The 24,210-nt window shown below is 44.4% G+C and overlaps 1 protein-coding gene across 2 annotated transcripts in view; it reads right to left on the bottom strand.

The window, feature by feature from the left end:
- Positions 1–505: 505 nt before the first annotated feature.
- Positions 506–24,210, bottom strand: part of LOC112226841 (adenylate cyclase type 1-like) — a 59,311-nt gene continuing 35,606 nt past the window's right edge. The window contains exons 8-19 of one of the 2 annotated variants that reach the window (XM_042308089.1): positions 16,145–16,300; positions 14,159–14,353; positions 13,889–13,986; positions 13,525–13,609; positions 12,915–13,004; positions 12,477–12,742; positions 8,318–8,447; positions 7,197–7,313; positions 4,371–4,517; positions 4,182–4,280; positions 3,798–4,037; positions 506–2,394 (exon numbers count right to left, since the gene is read on the bottom strand). In XM_042308089.1, coding sequence (XP_042164023.1) covers positions 1,987–2,394; positions 3,798–4,037; positions 4,182–4,280; positions 4,371–4,517; positions 7,197–7,313; positions 8,318–8,447; positions 12,477–12,742; positions 12,915–13,004; positions 13,525–13,609; positions 13,889–13,986; positions 14,159–14,353; positions 16,145–16,300 — 2,031 coding nt within the window. In that variant the 3' untranslated portion in view covers positions 506–1,986. The remainder of the gene's footprint in view (positions 2,395–3,797; positions 4,038–4,181; positions 4,281–4,370; positions 4,518–7,196; positions 7,314–8,317; positions 8,448–12,476; positions 12,743–12,914; positions 13,005–13,524; positions 13,610–13,888; positions 13,987–14,158; positions 14,354–16,144; positions 16,301–24,210) is intronic. The other variant, XM_042308091.1, reaches the window with a different exon arrangement.

Below are 24,210 nucleotides of genomic sequence, written 5' to 3'. Positions count from 1 at the left end.
CATCCCAGGACACCAGCATTCCAGAATCTTGACCTAATTCCTAATTTAATTCCTACACACACACACACACACACACACTACATCAAGAAACTTAAGATCATGTATTTTGTACATCAACAATGTGTTTATTACAAAATAAACTGTAAACGGAGATAACTGTACAAGATACGTTGTTTATAGCTGTTTATAGCTGTAGTAATCTATTTACAAAAGTACCATTGTCTGTGTATCAAACTGATGAGCTAAAAAGGCATGTTTCAATCACGGTAAGCTTTCTTAGAAGTAAGGCAAGATACTTGAAACTGGAACTGCAGATGGAGTGAAAGTCGTCACCTACTGTATCTCTCTAATGGCCAGGCTTAATCTACGGTATGGGAGCTGGAAACTGTGATTCTGCAGCTCCTACGTAGGTTGCTGAGTCTATACTTATTTGCAGAATACAGATTTTTGTGTGTGTGTGTGATGTGCACAGGGGTGCATGTCTGTGTGTGTGTGTGTGTGTGTGTGTGTGTGGGTTTGTGTAAGTGCATGTGTGAAGGTGTGAGCATGTGTATGTCGCTGGATGTGTGTGTGTGTAAGACGTAGAGAACGTGTGTAAACGTACCGTTGACACTAACACGGCCACACCGGGTTTGGCATTCACTAGAGTTCTACAGCGCACGTCAGTCGGACTCGAGGATAAGGGCATCCTTATCGCTCTGTGGGTCAAAGCCAATGTACTTTACCCAATACCTCTCGTACCGACCTCACTTTCAAAGCCTTGGCCGCAGCCTGCTGCTTGTGTAGCCAACACAGGACACACACTCCCACACGTAATCCTTATCAGAGCAGAGCAATGGACGAATAACAAGCCTTGATCAATACACAAGCTCAACAAGGTCACAGAAGCAAACAAAGTATGTGTATTTCTCCCGGTTGCCTACATTAGAAATAATACTATGTTACTTACCCTCATCCGATACATATTTGTTTGGATCCATGAGACATAAAAAAAAAGGTCATATGCAGTAAACCATATATCCTGCCTATTGAGTGTTTCTGGGAGAAAAAATTGCCTGAATGACTTTTTCCCTCGTTGCTCTAGAAATCCAGAGACCTAGATGGTATTTGTGCTCCTGCCGTGAAGGACGATGTACTAAACCACAGGATCTTAAAAGAAGCTCATTGCTTTGGTTTGCGCTCGACGGGGAACCGGACCAGTCAATCTATCCCAGCAGTATGAGCAGCACTAACAGTTCGTGAACTGCCGAAAACCTTTCAAAAGCCTTTTGAGATTTTGAAAACTCTTTGAATGTATAAAAACCTATTTGTGCTAATTCGTTTAAGATTTAAGAACACCCACATGCACACACACATGTAAATATTTGTGTAGAAATACACACTTGCATGCATACCATACGTACAGTACACAGATTGTATTTACACTGTGAAGGATGGAATGTGTCCTTGGCATAATCAGAGAAGAAGACATAGAAAAGCATTGATAACATTATCAGTCCTCTTATATGTGGATAATACTGGGTTGTGTGTGCATGACCCCTTGTTGGGACTGTGCACACACAGAGGGACGACACACTGTCACCTGACTGCCACCCTTAAGCCATCAGGAGCATGGTGTTCCAATCCTGGAAGCTGGAATTCTTCAGTTGATTGTATGTGGTTCCAAACGGTGGCAAGTCACAACTACTGTCACAAAAACGTACACAAACCCAATCAAGTCCGCAGGTTGATTGCAATTGGGATTTTATACTTGGTGTGATTGTCCAGATATCCAATCTGACCATCCTCAGAACCAGGTAGCTCCTGGAGGAGCATCCCTCCATTGATCCATTGTGCAGTGGACTGTCCCAGTATCCCAGTTACCCACAGGAGACCTTGGTTCATTCTGTAGTGGGACCCTCAGTGGATCTAGTCCTGATGGATGTTATAGCCCAGGATCCTGGAGCTCAAGTTTACAATAGTGCAGCGCTTCTTCTCTCCACCTACCTACACAGCCACTCCTCCCACATCTACCTCTGTCTCCTCTTCTTCCTCCTCCTCTCCCAGAGTAGGCACGCAGTGCGAGGGCAAGCATTGCGTGGGGTGGACGTTGACACCGGGGCTAGAGCTGCTGTTACCCATGCCACCGAGGCTAACCATGCTAGCACGGACGGTGAAGCTGGCGACAGAGTTGACGCTGCCCAGTTTGGTGGGAACGCTGGCCTTGCCGCAGGAGTGGGCGCGGCGGTTCAGGCTGGCAGAGCGCACCACGGAGGACGTGGGGGCACAGCCGGTGCTGTGGACCTTGCCCTCCAGGAAGTATGTGAGCATCTCACCCTTACCCTTCACGCTGACCTTGCCCCGGCACACCAGGTCATAGTTATCCCCCAGGATCCGGTACACATCCTCTGTTACCTTGGGGAGGGAGGGAGGGAAATAGAGAGAGAGAGAGAGAGAGAGAGGTTATACCACTGTCATACAATGACATTTACTCTAGGCCAATCAACAGGCCTCAATCATAACACATAATTTAGTATAGTACACATGGCACATGCACAGATAGGGCTCAACCAGTACACAGGCACATGCACAGATAGGGCTCAACCAGTACACAGGCATAGATAGGGCTCAACCAGTACACAGGCATAGATAGGGCTCAACCAGTACACAGGCATAGATAGGGCTCAACCAGTACACAGGCATAGATAGGGCTCAACCAGTACACAGGCATAGATAGGGCTCAACCAGTACACAGGCACATGCACAGATAGGGCTCAACCAGTACACAGGCACATGCACAGATAGGGCTCAACCAGTACACAGGCATAGATAGGGCTCAACCAGTACACAGGCACATGCACAGATAGGGCTCAACCAGTACACAGGCACATGCACAGTTAGGGCTCAACCAGTACAGGTATATGCATAGATAGGGCTCAACTAGTACACAGGCACATGCACAGATAGGGCTCAACCAGTGCCTGAGCACTTGCCCTCCTATGATAAAGTGCCCTAGCAGCTCTGTGGTTTAAAAAAAAGTAGTCTTTACATTTTTGCTTTCATTTTGAATGTAACAAAATGCACATCAAACGATCTTATTTTATAAGCTCATAAATCTCAGAAAATACCCTCTCCCCTGCCTCCCCGCTCAAAGAGCGCACACCTCTGACTTGCATGCGTGGCCACTGGCCACATGCGGCCACTGGGCGGGAAGACAGTAATACGCCAACTGGTAGGAGGCTACTGGTAGGTAGGAGGCTACTTTTGAGTTGGATCTGTCATTCGTGTCTCTCACTGTTATGGACAAAGAATGGGGCAATCTGACTGCTTGTTGCTAAGAGGCAGATGTCAGCAGCAGAACAAACTCAAATCAAGTTTGTTCCAACAGCATATCTAATAAGCCTACACTAGCATTTTTTTTAACCTTTATTTAACTAGGCAAGTCAGTTAAGAACAAATTCTTATTTTCAATGATGGCCTACGAACAGTGGGCTAACTGCCTTGTTCAGAGGCAGAAAGACAGATTTTTACCTTGTCTGCTCTGGGATTTGATCTTACAACCTTTCAGTTACAAGTCCAACGCTCTAACCACTAGGCTTCCTGCCGCCCCATTCTTATTCTCTCTGGTCAGCTGATAGCCACTCTTCTCCCCATGTCAATCATCTCATGTCCTCTCTTGACCTAGGAGTCACTGGCACTAGCTTGCCTACAATATGTGATGAGTGAGTGTGTTGTTGCAGGAAATATATAGGCCTATAAATTTTGACATTTTGCCTACAAAAGGCAGCGTGTAGGTTAATGCACAGCCCTGACAGTACCTGTATCTTGCCAGGGACTCCGGTGCTGTCCATGCGGCTGGCCACGTTCACTGTGTTCCCCCAGATATCATACTGAGGCCTCCTGGCCCCGATCACCCCCGCCACCACTGGACCCACGTTGATACCCACTCTCAGGACAAAGTCGTTGTATGACTGGTAGTTGATTTCATCCAGCACATCGAACATCTCAATAGCATAGTCTGCCACTGTGCTCAGGTGATCATAGACAGATTTTTTGTCCTATAGAAGGGAGTAAGGAAGTAAACAAAGATTGCTTTTAATTATCACATTCATTCACTGTCCTTGTTATATTCATACTTTTTACATGTTATTTAACAAACACACACAAGACCGCACCAGAAACACACAAACGCACACACTTGCCTTTGTTCCGATGGTGGGGACTAGACCCACAGCTGCCATATATGTGCTGCCAATGGTTTTGATCTTCTCTATGTCCTTATAGCATTCTTTATCCATGAGCTGAGGAAAAATTAGATTTACACCTATACACAGGAGAAGGCAACAAAGAATGTTAATATCCCAGATAACTGTAGCAGCCAACATCCTCACCTCGTCAAAATCTGCGATGATTTCATTGAGTAGTCTCAGACACTCCACTCCCATGTTGTTCCCATCCAGCTCAATGTAGAAGTCATTGAAGTTGGGGATGGAAGCAAACAGCACTCCGACTTGTGCATAGGACTGGTAATACAGATCCTATAGAAAAACACATAGCCAACCATAGTCACTAGGCCAAATAGATGTACTGTGTATTGAACAAAAATATAAACGTAGCATGTAAGGTGTTGGTCCCATGTTTCATGAGCTGAAATAAAAGATCCCAGAAACTTTCCATACGCACAGAAAGCTTATTTCTCTCAAATGTTGAGCACAAATTTGTTTACATCCCTGTTAGTGAGTATTTCTCCTTTGCCAAGATAATTCAAGCCCTTTGGTGGAGAAAAACCGATTCTGATTGGCTGGGCCTGGCTCCCAAGTGGGCTGCGCCCCTGACCAGTCATGTGAAATCCATAGATTAGGGCCTAACAAATGCATTTCAACTGACTGATTTCCTTATAAGAACTGTAACTGAGTAAAATTGTTGAAATTGTTGCATGTTGTATTTATTTTGTTCAGTATACAGTGCCTTCGGAAAGTATTCAGACACCTTGACTTTTTCCACATTTTGTTACGTTACAGACTTGATTAAATAAATTGATTAAATAAAAATATTTCCTCGGCAATCTACTCACAATACCCCATAATGACAAAGAGAAAACAGGTTCTTAGAAATGTTGCTAATAAAAAATTATACAAAACAGAAAGAGCCTATTTACATAAGTATTCAGACCCTTTGCTATGAGACTCAAAATTGAACTCAGATGCATCCTGTTTTCATTGATCATCCTTGAGATGTTTCTACAACTTGATTGGAGTCCACCTGTGGTAAATTCAAGTGATTGGACATTATTTGGAAAGGTACACACCTGTCTATATAAGGTCCCACAGTTGACAATTGCATGTCAGAGCAAAAACCAAGCAATGAGGTCGAAGGAAATTTCCCTAGACCTCCAAGACAGGATTGTGTCGAGGCACAGATCTGGGGAAGGGTACCAAAAATGTTCTGCAGCATTTAAGGTCCCCAAGAACACAATGGCCTCCATCATTCCTAAATGGAAGAAGTTTGGAACCACCAAGACTCTTCCTAGAGCTGGCTGCCTGGACAAATTGAGCAATCGGGGGAAAAGGGCCATGGTCAGGGAGGTGACGAAGAACCTGATGGTCACTCTGACAAAGCTCCAGAGTTCCTCTGTGGAGATGGGAGAACCTTCCAGAAGGACAACCATCTCAGCAGCACTCTACCAATCAGGCCTTTATGGTAGAGTGGCCAGAAGGAAGCCACTCCTCAGTAAAAGGCACATGACAGCCAGCTTGGAATTTGCCAAAAGGCACCTAAAGGACTCACAGACCACGAGAAACAAGATTCTCTGGTCTGATGAATCCAAGATTGAACTCATTGGCCAAGCCTCACGTGTGGTGTAAAGTACTTAAATAAAAATACATTACTATTTATATTTTTGACAACTTTTACTTTCACTTCACTACTTTCCAAAAGAAAATTATATCGTTTTTACTCCATAGATTTTTCCTGACACCCAAAAGTACTCATTACATTTTTAACGGCTAGCAGGACAGGAAAATGGCCCATTTCACACACTTATCAAGAGAGTGTCCCTGGGCATCCCTAATGCCTCTGATCTGGCAGACTCATTAAACACAAATGCTTCATTTGAGTGTCTGTGTGTTGGAGAGTGCACATGGCTATCTATAAATGCAAAAACAAAATGGTGCTGTCTGGTTTGCTTAATATTAGCACTTTGAAAATATTTATACATTCACTTTTAATGCTTAAGTATATTTAAAACCAAATACTTTTAGACTTTTTCTAAAGGAATATTTTACCGGGTGACTTTCACTTGAGTCATTTCTATTAAGTTATCTTTACTTTTACTCAAGTATGACCATTGTGTACTTTTTCCAGCTCTGGCGTCACGTCTGGAGGAAACCTGGCACCATTCCTACGGTGAAGCATGGTGGTGGCAGCATCATGCTGTGTGGTCATTTTTCAGCAGCTGGGACTGTGAGACTAGTTAGGATTGAGTTAAAGATGAACAGAGCAAAGTACAGACAGATCCTTAATGAAAACCTGCTCCAGAGCACTCAGGACCTCAGACTGGGGCGAAGGTTCACCTTCCATAGGACAACAACCCAAAGCACACAACCAAGACAACGCAGGGTGGCTTCGGGACAAGTCTCTGAATGTCCTTGAGTGGCCCAGCCAGAGCCCGGACTTGAACCCGATTGAACATCTCTGGAGAGACCTGAAAATAGCCGTGCAGCAACGCTCCCTATCCAACCTGACAGAGCTTGAGAAGATCTGCAGAGAAGAATGGGAGTAAATCCTCATATACAGGTGTGCCAAGCTTGTAGCATCATACCAAAGAAGACTCGAGGCCGTAATCGCTGCCAAAGGTGCTTCAACAATGTACTGAGTAAAGGGTGTGAAGACTTATGCGAATGTGACATTTTATTTTAAATAGAAAAACATCCCCCCCCAAAAAAATGTGCTTTGTCATTATGAGGTATTGTGTGTAGATTGATGAGGGGAAAAAACTATTTAAACAATTTTAGAATAAGGCTGTAAAGTAACAAAATGTGGAAAAAGTCAAGGGATCTGAATACTTTCCAAAGGCAGTGTATATGGCAAGGTACTATTGATCCTTTGAAGGAAAGGTAATATCCTTTATGAAACAACACATTTTGTGTCTGTCTGTCTGTCTGCCTGCCTGTGTCTGTCTGTCTGTCTATCTGTCCGTCCGTCTACGTAGGACACACCATGTTTCTGGGGTTGGACAGGAGGAAGTGTTGAGCCACATGAGCAGGAAGCAGGTTGAAGAGAATCCTCCTGTTGTCCAGCTTGACCTTCTCCATGCCGTCCCTCTCCTCCTCCGCCTGACAACACACACAAACACATCAATTTGAATAAAATAATTCTCCCCAAAGTACAACTCAAGGCTGCAGTTCAAAGCTCCTACCACAAGGTGTCGGTATAAGCTCTAAATGTACACCAGGGCTGAGGCACCATGTTAGTCTGACATTGTGGACAAGGAGCACTTGGTAGAATCAAGAGTTAAAAGGTCCAAACCTAAAGCCAAACCCTACTAGACACTATAACTGCCCTACCAGCCAAGTGGCTCTATTGTCCCAAACCATGTCAATATCAGTGACTTGTCCTGACCTATCCTTACCAACCATGCCAATATAACCCCCTTGTCCTATGTAGGGTTACAGAATTCTGTGAACTTTCAATAAATTCCCTGGTTTTCCAGAAATCCTAGATGGAAGATTCCTGATTATTCCCCATTGATTCCATGTTCCTCCAACCGGAATATAGAGAAAACATAATTGTTGCTAGGCAGGAAGTTAAGTGATGTGTGTAAATAAAACTGTTCCTTCTCCCTTCATGTGACCTGACCTGACCTCAGCCCACATTCCTCACAAATCCACAGCAATCCACCCTTATCAGTGACTGCAACCATGTGATTGCCTTTTCCCTTACTTAGTAACTCTCCAGGCCCATTTGTATTATCCAACCTCCATTGACCCCACCACATACATTCCTCATAAATGTAACCATTATCCTCTACTATAGCAAGTATTTCAAACTATAACCCAACACAACCACGCCAATAACAGCCCCTTGTCCTATTGTAAACAACCATGCCAATATCAGCCCTGTCCTATCATAACCAACAACGCCAATATCAGCCATCACCATGCTAGCATCTGCCAGCAACTTTAACAGCCAATAGCCTGGCACTTGGCAGCCAAAAGCCTATGACTTGGCATGGTATGGTCACAACAGAAGGTTGGATGATGAGTAAAGCATGGTGTTCATCAGCTAGCTAGATCTATGCATACGACAACAGCCCACACAGACACACAGACACACACACCTGTGTGGCCCAAAGGAAGTCCAGTCGTAGTTTGAGGTCCAGCTGTCTGGAGTGGAGGGCCAGGGCACTGGTGAACAGCAGCAGGGACAGGATGGGCTCATAGCCCTGGATCTGGAGATTAGACCCCCCGCTGTGGGACAAACCAACAGAGACATCAGCAACAATCTTCACAAAAGACTGTACCTCATCATTCATTAAAAGGGAGAGTTGAGGTATAGGGAGAGACCCCGCCCCTCCACAGAGATATTTTTTAGAATAGATTAGATTCAACCTTATTGTCATTGAACAGTACAATACAAAAGAAATGCAGTTAGCATCTGACCAGAAGTGCAAATAACTGAGTACAAAAAATTTACAAGTGAAACAATTAAGTAGGATGCTTAAATGTGCAATGAAGGCAAATGGCAAGTGCCAGGAGGCATGCAACTGAAATGCAGGGAGAGCAGAAATGAGGTTACCGAGGTTAACATGTACAACTGAATAATGTCCTTAGTCAGACTTTGCAAAGCAATGTCAGAGTCCAGTAAAGATTGCAAGGAGAGTAGTGAAACAAGGTCCCTGAGAGGCCGTACTAAGTGGTGGGCGGGTGGATATGGCTAGTGCCGTGTCAGAGTTCAGCAGGGTCACAGTAGCTGGAAAGAAACTGTTCTTGAGCCTGCTAGTGCGGGAACATAGAGACCTGTACCGCCTGCCTGTTGGTAGGAGGGCTAACAGTTTGTGGCATGGATGTGAAGGGTCCCTGATGATGCCACGCCCTACGCCGACACAGCTTGCACTGGAGGCCTACAATGGCAGGGAGCTGGGCACCAGTGATGTGCTGGGCGGTTTTCACCACCCGTTGCAGGGCCTTCCGGTCAGCCACAGAGCATCCCCCAAACCACACTGTGGCGCAGTTAGTCAGAAGGCTCTCGACCGTGCAGCGGTAAAAGTTCACCAGGATCTTGGGAGACAGGTGGGACTTCTTCAGCCTCCTCAAAAGTACAGGCGCTGCTGCGCCTTTTTGACCAGGGTTGAGGTGTTGAGGGTCCAGGAGAGGTCATCGGAGATGTAGACACCCAGGAATTTGAAGCTGGGCACACGCTCCACCTCAGTGCCGTCAATGAGAACTGGGGCGTGGCTGCAACTTTTGGACTTCCTGTAATCCACAATGAGCTCCTTGGTTTTCTTTGCATTGAGGACCAGGTTGTTGTCAGCGCACCATGCAGCCAGGTGCTTGACCTCCTCCCTGTAGGCTGACTCGTCATTGTCAGTGATCAGGCCTACCACCGTGGTGTCGTCTGCGAACTTGATGATGGTGTTGGAACCGTGTACAGGAATGCAGTCGTAGGTGAAGAGGGAGTACAGGAGGGGGCTCAGCACACAGCTCTGTGGCACACCGGTGTTCAGGTTCAGGGTTGAGAAGGTGAAGTTGTCTAAACTGACAGACTGGGGTCTGTTGGTTAGGAAGTCCAAAGTCCAGTTACAGAGATCCCTAGGCCATGGAGTTTGGTGACCAGCCTAGAGGGAATGAATGCTGAGCTAAAGTATTGAATACTGAGCTAAAGTCTTCTCACATAGGTGTTGGTTTTGTCCAGGTGGGTCAGGGCAGAGTGTAAAGCTGTGGAGCTGGCATCCTCCATCCTCTAGACCTGTTCAGTGCATACAGTGAATTTGTAAAGTATTCAGACACCTCTACTTTTTCTACATTTTGTAACGTTACAGACTTATTCTGAAATGGATTAAATCGTTTTTCCCCCTCATCAATCTGCACACAATACCTAATAATGACAAAGCAAAAACGAGTCCAAAAAGTCCAATCTTGGTTTCATCAGACCAGAGAATCTTGTTTCTAATGGTCAGAGTCCTTTAAGTGCCTTTTGGCAAACTCCAAATGTGTTGTCATGTGCCTTTTGCTGAGGATTGGCTTCCGTCTGGCCACTAACATAAAGGCCAGATTGGTGGAGTTGGAGATGGTTGTCCTTCTGGAAGGTTCTCCCATATCCACAGAGGAACTCTGAAGCTCTGCCCGAGTAATAATCGGGTTCTTGGTCATCTCCCCCAATTGCTCAATTTGGCCAGGCTGCCAGCTCTAGGAAGAGTCTTGGTGGTTCCAAATTTCTTCTATTAAGAATGACTTTCCCCCACTTTGTTCTTGGGGGATCTTCAATGCTGCAGACATTTTTTGATACCCTTCCCGAGACCTGTGCCTCGACACAATCCTGTCTTGGAGCTCTATGGACAATTCCTTCGACCTCAGGGCTTTGTTTTTGCTCTGACATGCACTGTCAACTGTGAGACCTTATATAGACAGGTGTGTACCTTTCCAAATCATGTCCAATCACTTGAATTTACTACAGGTGGACTCCAATCAAGTTTAGAAACATCTCAAGGATGATCAATGGAAACAGGATGCATCTGAGCTCAATTTTGAGTCTCATAGCAAAGGGTCTAAATACTTAAGTAAATAAGGTATTTCTGCAAATATTTCTACACATCAGTTTTCTCTTTGTCAATATGGGGTATTGTGTGAACAATTGTTTTTAAATCCATTTTAGAATATGGCTGTAAGGTAAAACAAATGGTGAAAAAAGTCAATGGGTCTGAATACTTTCTGAATGCACTGTACATGTAACACTATAGACCCCCACTGTGGGAGAAACCAACAGATATGTTAGCAATAGAAGTCATAGACAGTTAGATTGTACCACAACATGAATTTATAGTGAAAGTGGGGAGATGTGGATAGACCCCCCCCCCCCACTGTGGGAACAGCCTAACATAGATGTCAGCAACATAATACAGTAGGACCTTACCACATCATTAATAAAAGGGGGAGTGGGGGACCACATAAATACAGTGGGGAGTACAACTTCACAGGGGGGAGATGTGGAGGGAACCTTTGTGAGAACCAAATTTGATGTCAGCAACATACATTTGGTCTGGACCACTACAAAAAGAATTAAGTCTGTGGATGAAACCACCAGTGAGAACCAACATGTCAGCCACAACCGCAGGAAAACACAGACAGGGTGACTTAAACCAACGGTGATGTAAACCCCATTCACTCAGCACAGATATAGTATTTGCGGATAATAAGACCCCCTTGGAGAACAACAAGTAGTTTTCCATCTCAACAATATTAGAGTATTCCAGCGTTATACGGTAACCCAGGGTTCCCCAACCGGCGGCCCCACGTTTTTATTTGTCCAGGTTTTCTGAACAAGAGTTTTATTGTTGGAAATCCTTTCCCAAGTATTGCCACACATAATTTCCTCAATTAAAATCCCTTGGGGCTGATTTGCTGGTGTTTTTACAGTCTTTTTTGGTCTAACAATAATGTGACTGTATACAAATGCAAGCAAGGTTTGAAATTATTATGTTTTAGTCAAATATTATTATCTGTTTGGGCTTCTTGCTGTCAATTTGCAGCCTACAAATTATTTGTAATTATGTTCCAGCACCCTGACCATCTGCTCAAGAAAACAATTGCCCCGTGGCTGAATATAGTTGATGATTCCTGCACTAAGTGATCTGTTTGTATCTATACAATGGGCCTGTGCTCTGAGCTGCACTAGGTCCTGGGTACTGAGTTACTCCTACTCAGTACCCAAGCAAAAGCATACATTGTCAGCTCAGCCTTTTGGTTCAGAGTTAATGAACATGTACTGTGTGGCTCCTCTTCAAACAGTTCCCATGAGAGAGTGCGCAGGTCGAGGACAAACAAAGACTCCTCTCCTCCTACACACGTCCCCACAAAATGGAAATATCCCTGTGACTGTTGTTTGTTTGTTCCCACTCCAAATCACACCAAGAGGAAACCGTAGCTGACACTACTGTCATGTAAAATCAATCATGGCCTTGGATGTGTGAGTGGCAGGGGGAGCATAGTAAATCTGAGGGCTATAGCTTCAGGACTGACAGTGGGAGGATGGTGGGTGCATTTGTCCGTTCGGTTTTTCCCCTCTCGCCCTCCTGTGTTTGTGTCAGTGGAGGCAGCATAATAATGGCTGGAATTGAGTGTATGGCTGGAATGGATTGAATGGCATGGTATCAAACATGGGTTTGATATGATTCCATTTACCCCATTAGAGTCATTATTAAGAGCCGTCCTCCCCTCAGCAGCCTCCACTGGTGTGTGTGCTTGATTATATACATAATGTGTGTGTGTATTCTCCCTCACCCGGCGGTGTGTCTGAATCCGCTGAGCTCCAGCACAGTGACATACAGCACCCCCAGCAGGAGCAACAGGGCCATCTTTGGCATCCAGGAGACGCGCAGGAAGAGCGCCAGTGTCAGCGTGCCCACAATGCACGACAGGAAGGCATAGCGGACACCGTCGCAGGGCAGCTCCATCGCGGTGCGGTTGGCACCGTCGCTCGTGTCAATGATGACAATGGAACTGTTAGAGTGGTGGGCACTGCCCCACAGCCATGGCATGCAGCCCACCTGGCAGAGAAACAGAGGAGAGAATGGTGGAGAAAAAAAACTCAAGCAGTAACTCAAAGGTTGGTTCTTTGCATATTTGATTTGCATGACATTTACATTTCTGATTTCAAGTGTATTGCAATGAATATCATGAATATTGTTGTTTTAGTGCCTTGTTGTTAACCCTACTTACCACACAGGCCTGGGCAACAGCATAGATTAAGAGCACTATGAGAACGCACAGAACAGTACGGATCTGAATGGTGAGGCAGCCTGGAAAACACTGAGAGAGAGAGAAAGAGAGAGAGAGAGAGAGAGAGAGAGAGAGAGAGAGAATAGACACAAAGAGAAACAGATTAAGGATGAAATGGGAGGGAGAGTAGAAAAAGCTTACCACACAGAATTTGAATTTGAAAAGAATTATAACTTAATTCATGTAATATTAGCTGAGGGCGTTAGGGAAGTTGGAAAAAGTCAATCTGTCAACCTCAACAAAAGCTGAAATTAATAGACTTAGCATTGAGTTTGAAAAGTTTTCTGAAGGCCATTGACATCAATTTCCTACGTAATATTATTATCAACTACCGACTAAAATATGATTTCATATTTGCAGAAGTAAGCAGAAAAACATAATATTTGCAAAATGAACTCAATGATCAAAAGGGACTTATAGCTTGGGCCAAGAGTTTGACCTACCCATGGAAAACCACTGACAGCATAATCAACCCCTCGGAAAAGTGAGTGAGTAACTAAAGGAACGACATGTTAAATCAATTGGACCGAAGCATCCAGCAGGCTTTTACCTGGAATTTTGTGACATGCAGGTACATGATACAAACTACTAGGAAACAGATGCAGAAGACCAGTAGGACCAGGACCACTGTTCCCCTGGTGACGGCAGCAGGAGAGAGGAGGGGAAAGACAGGAGGACGAGAAGAAGAGGTAGTGAGTTAGTGGACAGAGCCTGTGGAAGTCAACTCAAGAGGCAGCAGACCAAAAGAAAAGAGAGAGAGAGAGAGAGAGAGAGAGAGAAAGACAGCGTGTCGCTGTCAGATATCATATACTAAAACGAGCGAGAGAGAGCGAGATAAAGAGAGAGGCACAGAGAAAGAGATAGAGGTACAGAATGTGTTGCTCTCAGATATCCTATAATAATCTAGTACATACTGTGGTAGGATGAGAAGGTAGACAAGGCCGAACAAGGCAGCTAGAATTAGAGAGAGGACCACGGCGCTGGTGAAGTACTCATCATGGAGCTGGTGGTACTGGCAGAGCAACCAGAGAGAGGGATGTCTCAGATAAAATAATGATTAAAGCATCTTCTGGGTGCTACGTCAAAACGTTGGATTCAAAAGTCATTGCATTCCTTGCGTGCGCTGCGACGTTTGCGTGCGTATGTCTGTGCATGTATGCTGTAAGTGTAGTACAGTTACTCACCCTCTGCTCGCGCTCAGAGCACTTATACATGAGTGTGAGGAAGTTGAGGTCAGCTGTGTCTGACTCTGTCTGCCTCGCCTCGATTAGGCGACCAATGTAGCGGTTGACCCGTGTTCCGGGACTGGCCTGGGTCACGTTAGCCGACATCGACGTCCGGTTCCGCAGCTTCTCTGGAGCCGTCCGCAGGGCCCTCCGCTGTGGCACAGAATTGTGGGAAATGGAATCCTGACTTGACTACGTTCAGAGGGTTTTATACCAGCTGTTCAAAACAATGGGTCACGGAGGAAATAGGCCTCTGCTGGGCCTCTGCTGTCTACTGTTCGGGTATCATTGTGGGTGAGAGAAAGTTTACACTTATCTACAAACACCAAAATTCACCATGGAGTAAGAAGAGGTGTGTTCTAATAGTACTCAAATCTTTTAATGTGACCAAGGGAAATCAAACAAAGTCAATCCTTGTGGTTGACTTGACTTCACATGAATTGAAAAGGGGCATCAACACATTAAATGCTCATCTTCACACAACAAACAAAACATACATGATTTACTCTACAGTTAACATTCATTCTCTGACCCCAACTGAACCCCCTTTTCTTGATAGTCCTTTGGAAGCGTCGTTACTGTACAGTGGGCTATGTGGAGCAGCAGAGCAAAAGCAGTGATTTGACACCAGAGAGAATGAGGACGTGTCCCAAATGGTGCTCTTCGTGGTGTTCTACTTTTGACTTGCAGTGTACTATATAGGACACAGTGTGCAATTTGGGATGTAGCCTGATTGAGTCTTCCTGGATGAAGGAAGAAAGCCAGTGAGCTGTACAGACTGAGGCCCATCAGTGTCACAGCGTGAGAGACAGTGGGTAAGCGAGGAGCGGCTGAAAAGAGTGCCATCATAATGGGGATGGGGGGGGGGGCAGAGCGAATGAGGACGGTTGAGGAAGGTTAACAAACACACACCCCACTGACTTCATCCTCATCACCCCTCACTTTCTCTTGGTTGGTTTGGAGGCGTGTGTGCATTGATTACGCTAATTAGTGTTTCTGTGGCTGTTGTAAGCTTTTCTCTCACCCCCTTCCTCTCCCGTCGCCCTCTCGCTTTCCCTCTAGTCTCTCTCTTTAGTCTTTCCATCTCCCACTCTGCATGTGACCCAATTGTTTGGAGATGGTCCGAGGAGCATAGGACACTCATCACATCATACACCCACGGCTGCTCCGAGTGCACTCATCCTTTCACTCCTTCCTCGTCTCCCATCTCCCACTCTCCCACTCTCTCGGAGTTCATTGTCATTTCCGACAGCCTGGAGAGTGTGTGTGTGTGTGTGTGGCCTGAATCTGAATATCTCAGTCTGTGTCGAGTATATTTTAACTTCACTCCAATCCCCTCTCTTTTGAAAGCTATGTTTACATGCTTCCACCCAGGCTTCTCACGAAGCATCAGAGCTCTATGACATATTATATAAATGTAACCACAGAGGTTCTTATGCCCTTTACAGAATGATTGTACTAAGTTTTATGGTTTTATCTGAAAGGGCAAGATTTATTTTGGCTCTTATCCCCTGCATTACATCTCCTTTCCCACATACACCCACACAGACCTGAGTATCTGGATTTAAATATCCTGAGCCAGAGTTGAACTGAAGCCAGACTTCAGGATATCTTTACAGGGACAGTGGGTCAAGACAACACACTGACAATCAGCCATATTAAAAAAGGAATTGAAAGTAAACTGATGAAGGTCAACAAAGTCTGGTTAGTTGGGAAGCACACATTGCACGCAGACAAGTACACGCACATGCATGCTCACACACACATGTATGTACACACACATGTACTCAAATGTATACACACAGACCGTCTCTCTTTGTCTCTACATTCCCTTACACAACACACACAAACAAGCATGCACAGAAACACACACACACACACTCACCCAGACATATACAACACACACAAACATACACACACAAACAAGACACTCAAAGATCTTACCTTGTCGCCGTCCTCACAGTTCATGGCGTTTGAGAAGGGGATCTCGGCCTTGAACATCTTCCTACAGTGCATGAGCTGCACTAGCAGGTAGCACACGGTCTTAAACTTCATCTTCTTGGCAGGTTTTATATCCGAGAGAATCAATCCTGGGAATATCTGTCAACAAACAAGCAGTGAGAGCAGGGATTAGGATACACACTAGGATATATACTTGTACTGTGGATACACTTCATATACGTTCGCGGATGACTACGTTTTCATCTCAGATTACAGTACACAAACACATGCACACAAACACTAACTCTCCCTACGGCGCCTCTTCTCGGTCTCTTCTCGTTGATGAAGTAGAGCGGTCGGCTCAGCTATCAAGAGGATTAACCGAGCATGTGTTTCAAATGGCACCCTATTTCCTATTTAGTGCACTACTTCAAAAGGAATTCTCTAAATAGAGAGCCATTAGGGACGTGGGACACTTGACTAAGGTTACATCTCACAAAGGAGGAGAGTAGAAGAGGGCTGGGTGGCTGAACGGCCCCCTGAGACAATAGTGTGACACTACGGTGAAGTCTCACATAAGGATCCACATAAAGCTCTTTCATAAATCTGAAACCGGATGGACAACAATGCAACAGCAAAAAATATACACTCATCTCTCCTTGTGGATTTATTAACCAACGTCTCGGATAAAGAGCCATGGTTGTTTATCTTCCGTTTATCAGCACCTCACCAGAGTGTGCATTGTGCATTTCTTTACAGTGGACCAGATGAATAGCCAAGCAGCTGGATAATTTCACAGGCATCAGGAAGTTAGACCCCCCTCTCCAGACCTAATAAAGTCTGCAGGGCAAGGGTAGGGTAGGAGAAGGGGAGAGCAGGAGAGGAGAGATGATTATGAACTGACATGGATGTACGAATGCTGCTAGTGGCACATCTGTTGGAGATGTGAAAACTAGAAGGGGATGGGGCAGGGGTGTGTGTGTGTGTGTGTGTGTGTGTGTGTGTGTGTGTGTGTGTGTGTGTGTGTGTGTGTGTGTGTGTGTGTGTGTGTGTGTGTTGCTGCCACAGGCTGTTGACAAGACAGTGTCAGAGCTGAGGCCAAACATCAGGGAGACTGTAAGGGAACCCATCGGATCTGAACAATCGTGACTGAGTGACAACTCAATGAAAAACATACCCAACACTTTCTACAATACACACAGCATATTGAACATGTAGGCCTACAGTAGTACAGGACTAGAATACTGCTCAGTTCAGATCGATAATGTTTCACCTTATGTTGAAAACGAAAGTTAATGGGAGGTCTTTTTTAAATCTGGACTACATTTTACCAGGTAGTAACTTTAAAATGTATTGTCTGTCCGTTCTAGCAGTCAAACTACATCTATACAGTATGACCAATGTCATGTTCAGTACTATATATCAAAGTTACTTCAGCATAGATCAACATAAATTTCAAGCTGGTCCATGCTGTTCTATGCTGGTCAGTGCAGGTCGGACGCTAGTCAAGCTGGCCTGACCAGAATGGTCTAGCTGGTCAAGCTGGTCTTACCAGCATGGTCTAACTCAGGGGTCTAGAGTAGCTCGCAGCTAACCTACTGTATGAGTAACTCACCAATCGATTTTTTAAGTATACAGGACAAAAATGTGAACGCAACATGCAACAATTTCCCTGATCTGTTGGGGCGGCAGGGTAGCCTAGTGGTTAGAGCATTGGACTAGTAACCGAAAGGTTGCAAGTTCAAATCCCCGAGCTGACAAGGTACAAATCTGTCGTTCTGCCCCTGAACAGGCAGTTAACCCACTGTACCACTCCTGTCATTGAAAATAAGAATTTGTTCTTAACTGACTTGCCTAATAAAATTAAAATTAAATAGATTTCACATGACTGGTCAGGGGTGCAGACATGGGTGAGCCAATCAGGATGCAGACATGGGTGAGCCAATCAGGATGCAGACATGGGTGAGCCAATCAGGATGAGTTTTTCACCACAAAAGGGCTTTACTACAGATAGCTGATGAAACTGAGGAGTATTTCTGTTCTAAGACAATCCTGCAGGTAAAGAAGCCAGATGTGGAGGTCCTGGGCTGGCGTGGGTTACACATGGTCTGCGGTTGTGAGGCCGGTTGGACATAATGCCAAATTCTCTATAAAGACATTGAATTACGGTAGAGAAATTAACATTAAATTCTCCAGCAAATGTTCTGGTGACATTCCTGCAGTCAGCATGCCAATTAAAAGCTCCTTCAGAAATTGAGGCACACGATCCAATTAAAGTCACATTGACATTATCCCCCCCCCCTTGGTTAGCCACTATTCTATGTAAATGGCCAAATATAACATAATATCTGCCCATTAAATTCCAGCAATATTTCCCTTCTGTCTGTTTGGCGTTTGTCTACTCTGTATGTAAACAGTTAGTGTTGCTAATGTTAACCGTCTTTTGGGTAGTTAGTTAAACGACTTTCCCCAAAAAACCTTCGGCAATGTAGGCTTACACCACACCACATCATGATTATTTATTTGTATAAATTGAGTGGGGATTGTTTAGCAAACAGTGCCAATGACGTGCTGCAGCAGTAGGCCAAACAGCAGAAACCACACATCCTCTCTTTTTGGATGTACAATTAATGGGAAATTACACTCAAACATCTAAAACATTTATTTTCCCCCCGCAGACCTCAAGAATTGTCTCCTGATGTGATTTAAGCATTGACATGGACTCAGAACATCAATTTCCATTGTTTGTCTATTAATAATTGTAATATTGAATTTAAAAAACGAAACCAGGGAAGATAAAAGTCAGGAAACTCATTTTATGGGGCCCCTTTAGAGTTGTTTATTAACCATTATTTTTTCAGGCATATTAACAGAAAACATCTCTTTCACATCAAGGACCATCAAGGATCAAGGACCACATCAAGGCTTCTTCCTTGCTGAGTGGCCTTTCAGGTTATGTTGATATTGGACTTGTTTTACTGTGGATATAGATACTTTTGTACCAGTTTCCTCTAGCATCTTCACAAGGTCCTTGGCTGTTGTTCTGGGATTGATTTGCACTTTTCGCACCAAAGTACGTTCATCTCTAAGAGACAGAACGCATCTCTACCTGAGCGGTATGATGGCTGCTTGGTCCCCTGGTGTTTACATTTGCATACTATTGTTTGTACAGATAAACGTGGTACCTTCAGCGTTTGAAAATTGCTCCCAAGGATGAACCAGACTTGTGGAGGTCTACAATTTTTTGTCTGAGGTCTTGGATGATATCTTTTGATTTTCCCATGATGTCAAGAAAAGAGGCACTGAGTTTGAAGGTAGGCCTTGAACTACATACACAGGTACGCCTCCAATTGACTCAAATTATGTCACTTAGCCTATCAGAAGCTTCTAAAGCCATGACATCGTTTTCTGGAATTTTCCAAGCTTTTTAAATGCAGTCAACTTAGTGTATGTAAACTTCTGACCCACTGGAATTGTGATAATCTGTCTGTAAACAATTGTTGGAAAAATTACTTGTGTAATGCACAAAGTAGATGTCCTGACCGACTTGCCAAAACTATAGTTTGTTAACAAGAAATTTGTGGAGTGGTTGAAAAACAAGTTTTAATGACTCATCAACATAAGTGTATGTAAACTCCGACTTCAACTGTACATGGAAAACCACAGATATTGAAATGAACAATTCAAAAAATCTAACTGAAATAGGGCATGCTGGGAAATACAATAATTATGGGCGTAGTTTTGGAGACCAGCAAAATCTTATGACTTGGGAGTCAACCTCGCTTGGGATTTGAACTCAACCTCTTGGTTTCCACAACCTGAATTTCCTGCTCCGCCACTGGTTCTGTGGGTATCATAAAGATTGTTAAAAGATTAGAACTGATAGTTATTCTGTAATTTGTCCCTGTAGGCCAGAGATCATCAACTAGATTCAGCCGTGGAATGATTATTTTTGGAGCGGATGGTCAGTGATCCAGAACATAATTACAAATTATTTGTAGACTGCAAATTGCCAGCAAGAAACAGATATAATATTTGACTACAACATAATCATTTCAAACCTTGCTTACATTTGTATATGATCTCATACTGTATATCTCCATTATGTGTGGGAATACTTTGGAAAAGCGTTCCAAAATGTAAAGCAATTGGAGCTGATTTGCTGGTGTCTCTTATGTCCAACCATCCAAAAATGTAATAACATTTTTTTTGAGGGGCCAAATAAAATCACCCACAGGCCAAATCCGGCTCCCGGACCACCAGTTGGGGAACCCTGCTGTAGAGGAACCCTTTGAGTCCCATTTAGAACCCTCTCTTGAAGAACCCTCTAATTCCAGGAAGAACCAAATGACAGGTTCTACAGTTATACTTATAGGATACTTCAGATGAGCATATTACACACACTGTTAAAAATGACCTGTAATTTCACAGTAAGTTACTAGCTACTGAGTTGCAGTATTTTTACAGTTAAATTAAGGTCTCATGTTGTAAAATGACTTTATCTTACTTTCACTGAACCTTGAAATGTAGTTCAAATCAAGTTATTGGTCACATGACCATATTTAGCAGATGCTATGGCAGGTGTAGCGAAATGCTTGTGTTCCTAGCTCCAACAGAGCAAGGGTATCTAACAATACACAATACACACAAATCTAAAAGTAAAAGAATGGAATTAAGAAATATATTAATTTTAGATCAAGCAATTTTGGAAGTGGCTTTGACTAAAATACAGTAGAATAGAACACAGAATACACATATAAGATGAGTAAAGCAGTATGTAAACATTACAGTGACTAGTTTCAGGTGTAGTGACTAATGTTCCATTATTAAAGTGGCCAGTGATTCCATGTCTATTTAAACTCAGCAAGAAAATAAACATCCTCTCACTATCAACTGCGTTTATCTTCAGCAAACTTAACATGTGTAAATATTTGTATGAACATAACAAGATTCAACAACTGAGACAAAGTGAACAAGACCCTAGGCATCTTTATTTCGGTGTTTATCAGAGTCCTCTCATAACTGTGACCTTAATTGCCTACCGTCTGTAAGCTGTTAGTGTCTTCATGACCGTTCCACAGGCGCATGTTCATTCATTGTTTATGGTTCATTGAACAAGCATGGGAAACAGGGTTTCATTTTTACGAATTATCTTTGAAAGACAGGGTCCTGAAAAAGGGACGTTTATTTTTTTGCTGAGTTTATATAAAGGCAGCAGCCTCTAATGTGCAGGGTTGAGTAATCGGGTGGAAGCCGACTAGTGAATGCTATTTAACAGTCTGAGAAGCGGTTTCAGTCTCTCGGTCCCTGCTTTGATGGACCTATACTGACCTCGCCTGCTGACAGCGGGGTGAACAGGCCGTGGCTCGGGTGGTTGATGTCCGTGATATTCTTTTTGGCCTTCCTGTGAAGGCCATTGGGGGCAATGTGCTGGCGTGGGCTCATTAGCATATTTGGGCACATGGTTTAAAATATGTTCTATATGTGCCAACCACTAGTGGAAGTGTTGTACTAGTTTAAGTGGTTTCATTGTTATGTTGAGCATCTCATTTTTCCACTCCAAATTCTACAATCAAGAGCTGCACTGTTAAGATGTTACTGTGGATTTTCCAGTTACTTTAAAGGTAGTTGGTCATCGGCAAGGTCATGATCAATTTTCAATCATTTACTTTCAGCTTGCTCCGAGTAGATATTGTAAAATTCCCTATAACTGACTGTGGCTGATGTCTGTCACGTACACTGACCTGACAGAAAGATCAGTTAGTTGCCAACCAAGAGATTGAGTCCAGGTGAGGCTGGAGCCCAAGTGTGCTCACCACAAAAGAAAGCTTAGTAGTTGTTATAAGCTATCAGAAAAGCTCAATGAAGGTACAGTGAGCTACTGCCAGTGAGTTGCTTGCGGTTACTGGCTCTTACATGACTGATTTTTTTTATTGGTTGCCAATTAGGTCAAGCAAAATTCACAGCAACTAACTTCCATTAAGGTACTACTAAATGCACAGTAACCTCTTAACAGTGCAGCTCATATGCCCTTACAAAGATTGCAGAACTGACCGTGTTAAGAGGTGCTCAACCTTTGACAACATAGCCATCAACCACTTCCACTGACAGTTGGTACAAATACACATTTTTGGATCATGCCACCAAATATGCTAATTAGACTACCCCACTGATACATTGCCCCCACCTATATTTCAAAGCGCCTTGATGATTGGACCTTATATTCAAAATATTGAGTGGAAAAAGTGCCTGGATTAGGACCTGCGCCGCTTCCTGTGTGAGGTAGGTTCGTACTTTACAGATGTTGTAGCGCATTAACCTGCAGGAGCGAGTCACTGCTTTGGATGTTTGCATTGTCATGCCAAGGTTCTTTTCACTCTAAGCAGGCAACACTGGGGTTATCAACCATGATGGAGAGGTCTTTGAGCGGACAGGCATACCCCAGGAGGAAGAGCAGCTCAATCTTGTCGAGGTTGAGCTTGAGGTAGTAGGCCGACATCCAAGCTGAGATATCTGCCAGGCATGCAGGGATGTGTGTGACCACCTGGGTGTGAGAAAGGGGGGGGAGTAGTTGAGTGTCATCCGCATAGCAATGATAGGAGATGACGGAGCTGAGTGACTTGGTGTATAGACAGAAGAGGAGATGGCCTAGAACCGAGCCCTAGAGGACACCAGTAGTTAGAGTACGTGGTGCAGACACAGATCCTCTCCATGTCAACTGGTAGAAGCTGCCTGCCAGGTAGGATGCAATCCAAAAGTGTGCAGAGCCTGAGACTCCCAGAGGGTCTGATGGCTCATGGTGTTGAAGGCAGCGGATAGATCTAGGAAGATGAGAACAGAGGAGAGAGAGTCAGCTTTGGCAGTGCAGAAAGCCTCAGTGACAGAGAAAAGCAGTCTAGGTTGAGTGACCTGTCTTGAAGCCTGACTGGTTCGTTCTGAGAGAGATAACGAGAGAGTTGATCAGAGACAGTACACTCAAGAAAATAAAGGAACACAGGTCTATAGTTTGACGTCAGATGAGTCGAGTCTTGGTTTCTAGTGGAGGGAACCATCTCGGGCCATTTTGAAGTCAGAGGGGACACAGCCAGTGGTCAGGGATGAAGGAGAAGGGAGGAGGGGATGAGGTCGAGCAGGCAAGTTGTCGGGCTGCCAGACCTCACTAGTCGCAGGACTTGATCTGGGGGTTGACAAAGTAGTCCGCAGAGAGGTAGGAGGGAGAAGGTAGGAAAGCATTTCCTAGGATTTGAGGCAGAAGATTGAAATTTAGAGTGATATAAAGTGGCTTTAGCAGCAGATACCGAGAAAGAAGGTAGAGAGGAGGGCGTGAAAGGATGATAAGTCCTCCAGAAGTTTAGTTTTCCTTTTTATGAATCACTCAGCCACGGGGCAGGGCCGAGTCAGCCAGGAGGAAAGGGGACAGTGTGAGGAGTCAAATGATGCGGAAAGTGAGGAGAGTTGGGTCGAATAGGCAGAATCAGGAGAGAGAATGATTTATCAGAAGAGGAGAGTAGTGGGAGAGAGGGTGAAGATTGCAAAGGCATTTGACCATCTTAGGGGCTAGGGTTGGAGGAGGGTTGGAGGAAAGGGAGAGAGAAAAGGAAACAAAGTAGTGATCAGAGATCTGGAGGGGGGTTGCAGTGAAATTAGTAGGCAAACAAGTGCTAGGAAAGAGGAAGTCAAGCGTACTGCCTGCCTTATGAGTGGGAGGGGCTTGGGAAAGGGCGAGGTCAAACGAGGCAAGGAGGGAAAAGAAATTAGTCGAAGGCAGACATCGGGAAGTTGAAGTCACCAAGTACAAAGAGCCATCATCAGGAAATGAGCTTATCAAGGTGTCAAGCTCATTGAGAAACTCTCCAAGGCTAACTGATGGGGGATAGATGACAACTATGTTCAGCTTGAGTGGGGACAAGGGACAGCATGGAATTCAAATGAACAGATGGACAGGTGAGAGGGAGAAAAGAGAATATCCAGTTAGGAGAAATGAGTAGCCTTGTGCCACAACCGCGACGACCAGATGCTCTCGGACTATGAGAGAAAACGTAGTCAGATGAAGAGAGCAGCTGGAGTAG

Source organism: Oncorhynchus tshawytscha, linkage group LG28 (assembly GCF_018296145.1).
Source record: "Oncorhynchus tshawytscha isolate Ot180627B linkage group LG28, Otsh_v2.0, whole genome shotgun sequence".
Taxonomy (NCBI): domain Eukaryota; kingdom Metazoa; phylum Chordata; class Actinopteri; order Salmoniformes; family Salmonidae; genus Oncorhynchus; species Oncorhynchus tshawytscha.
This window is presented reverse-complemented; position numbering and strand designations above follow the sequence as displayed.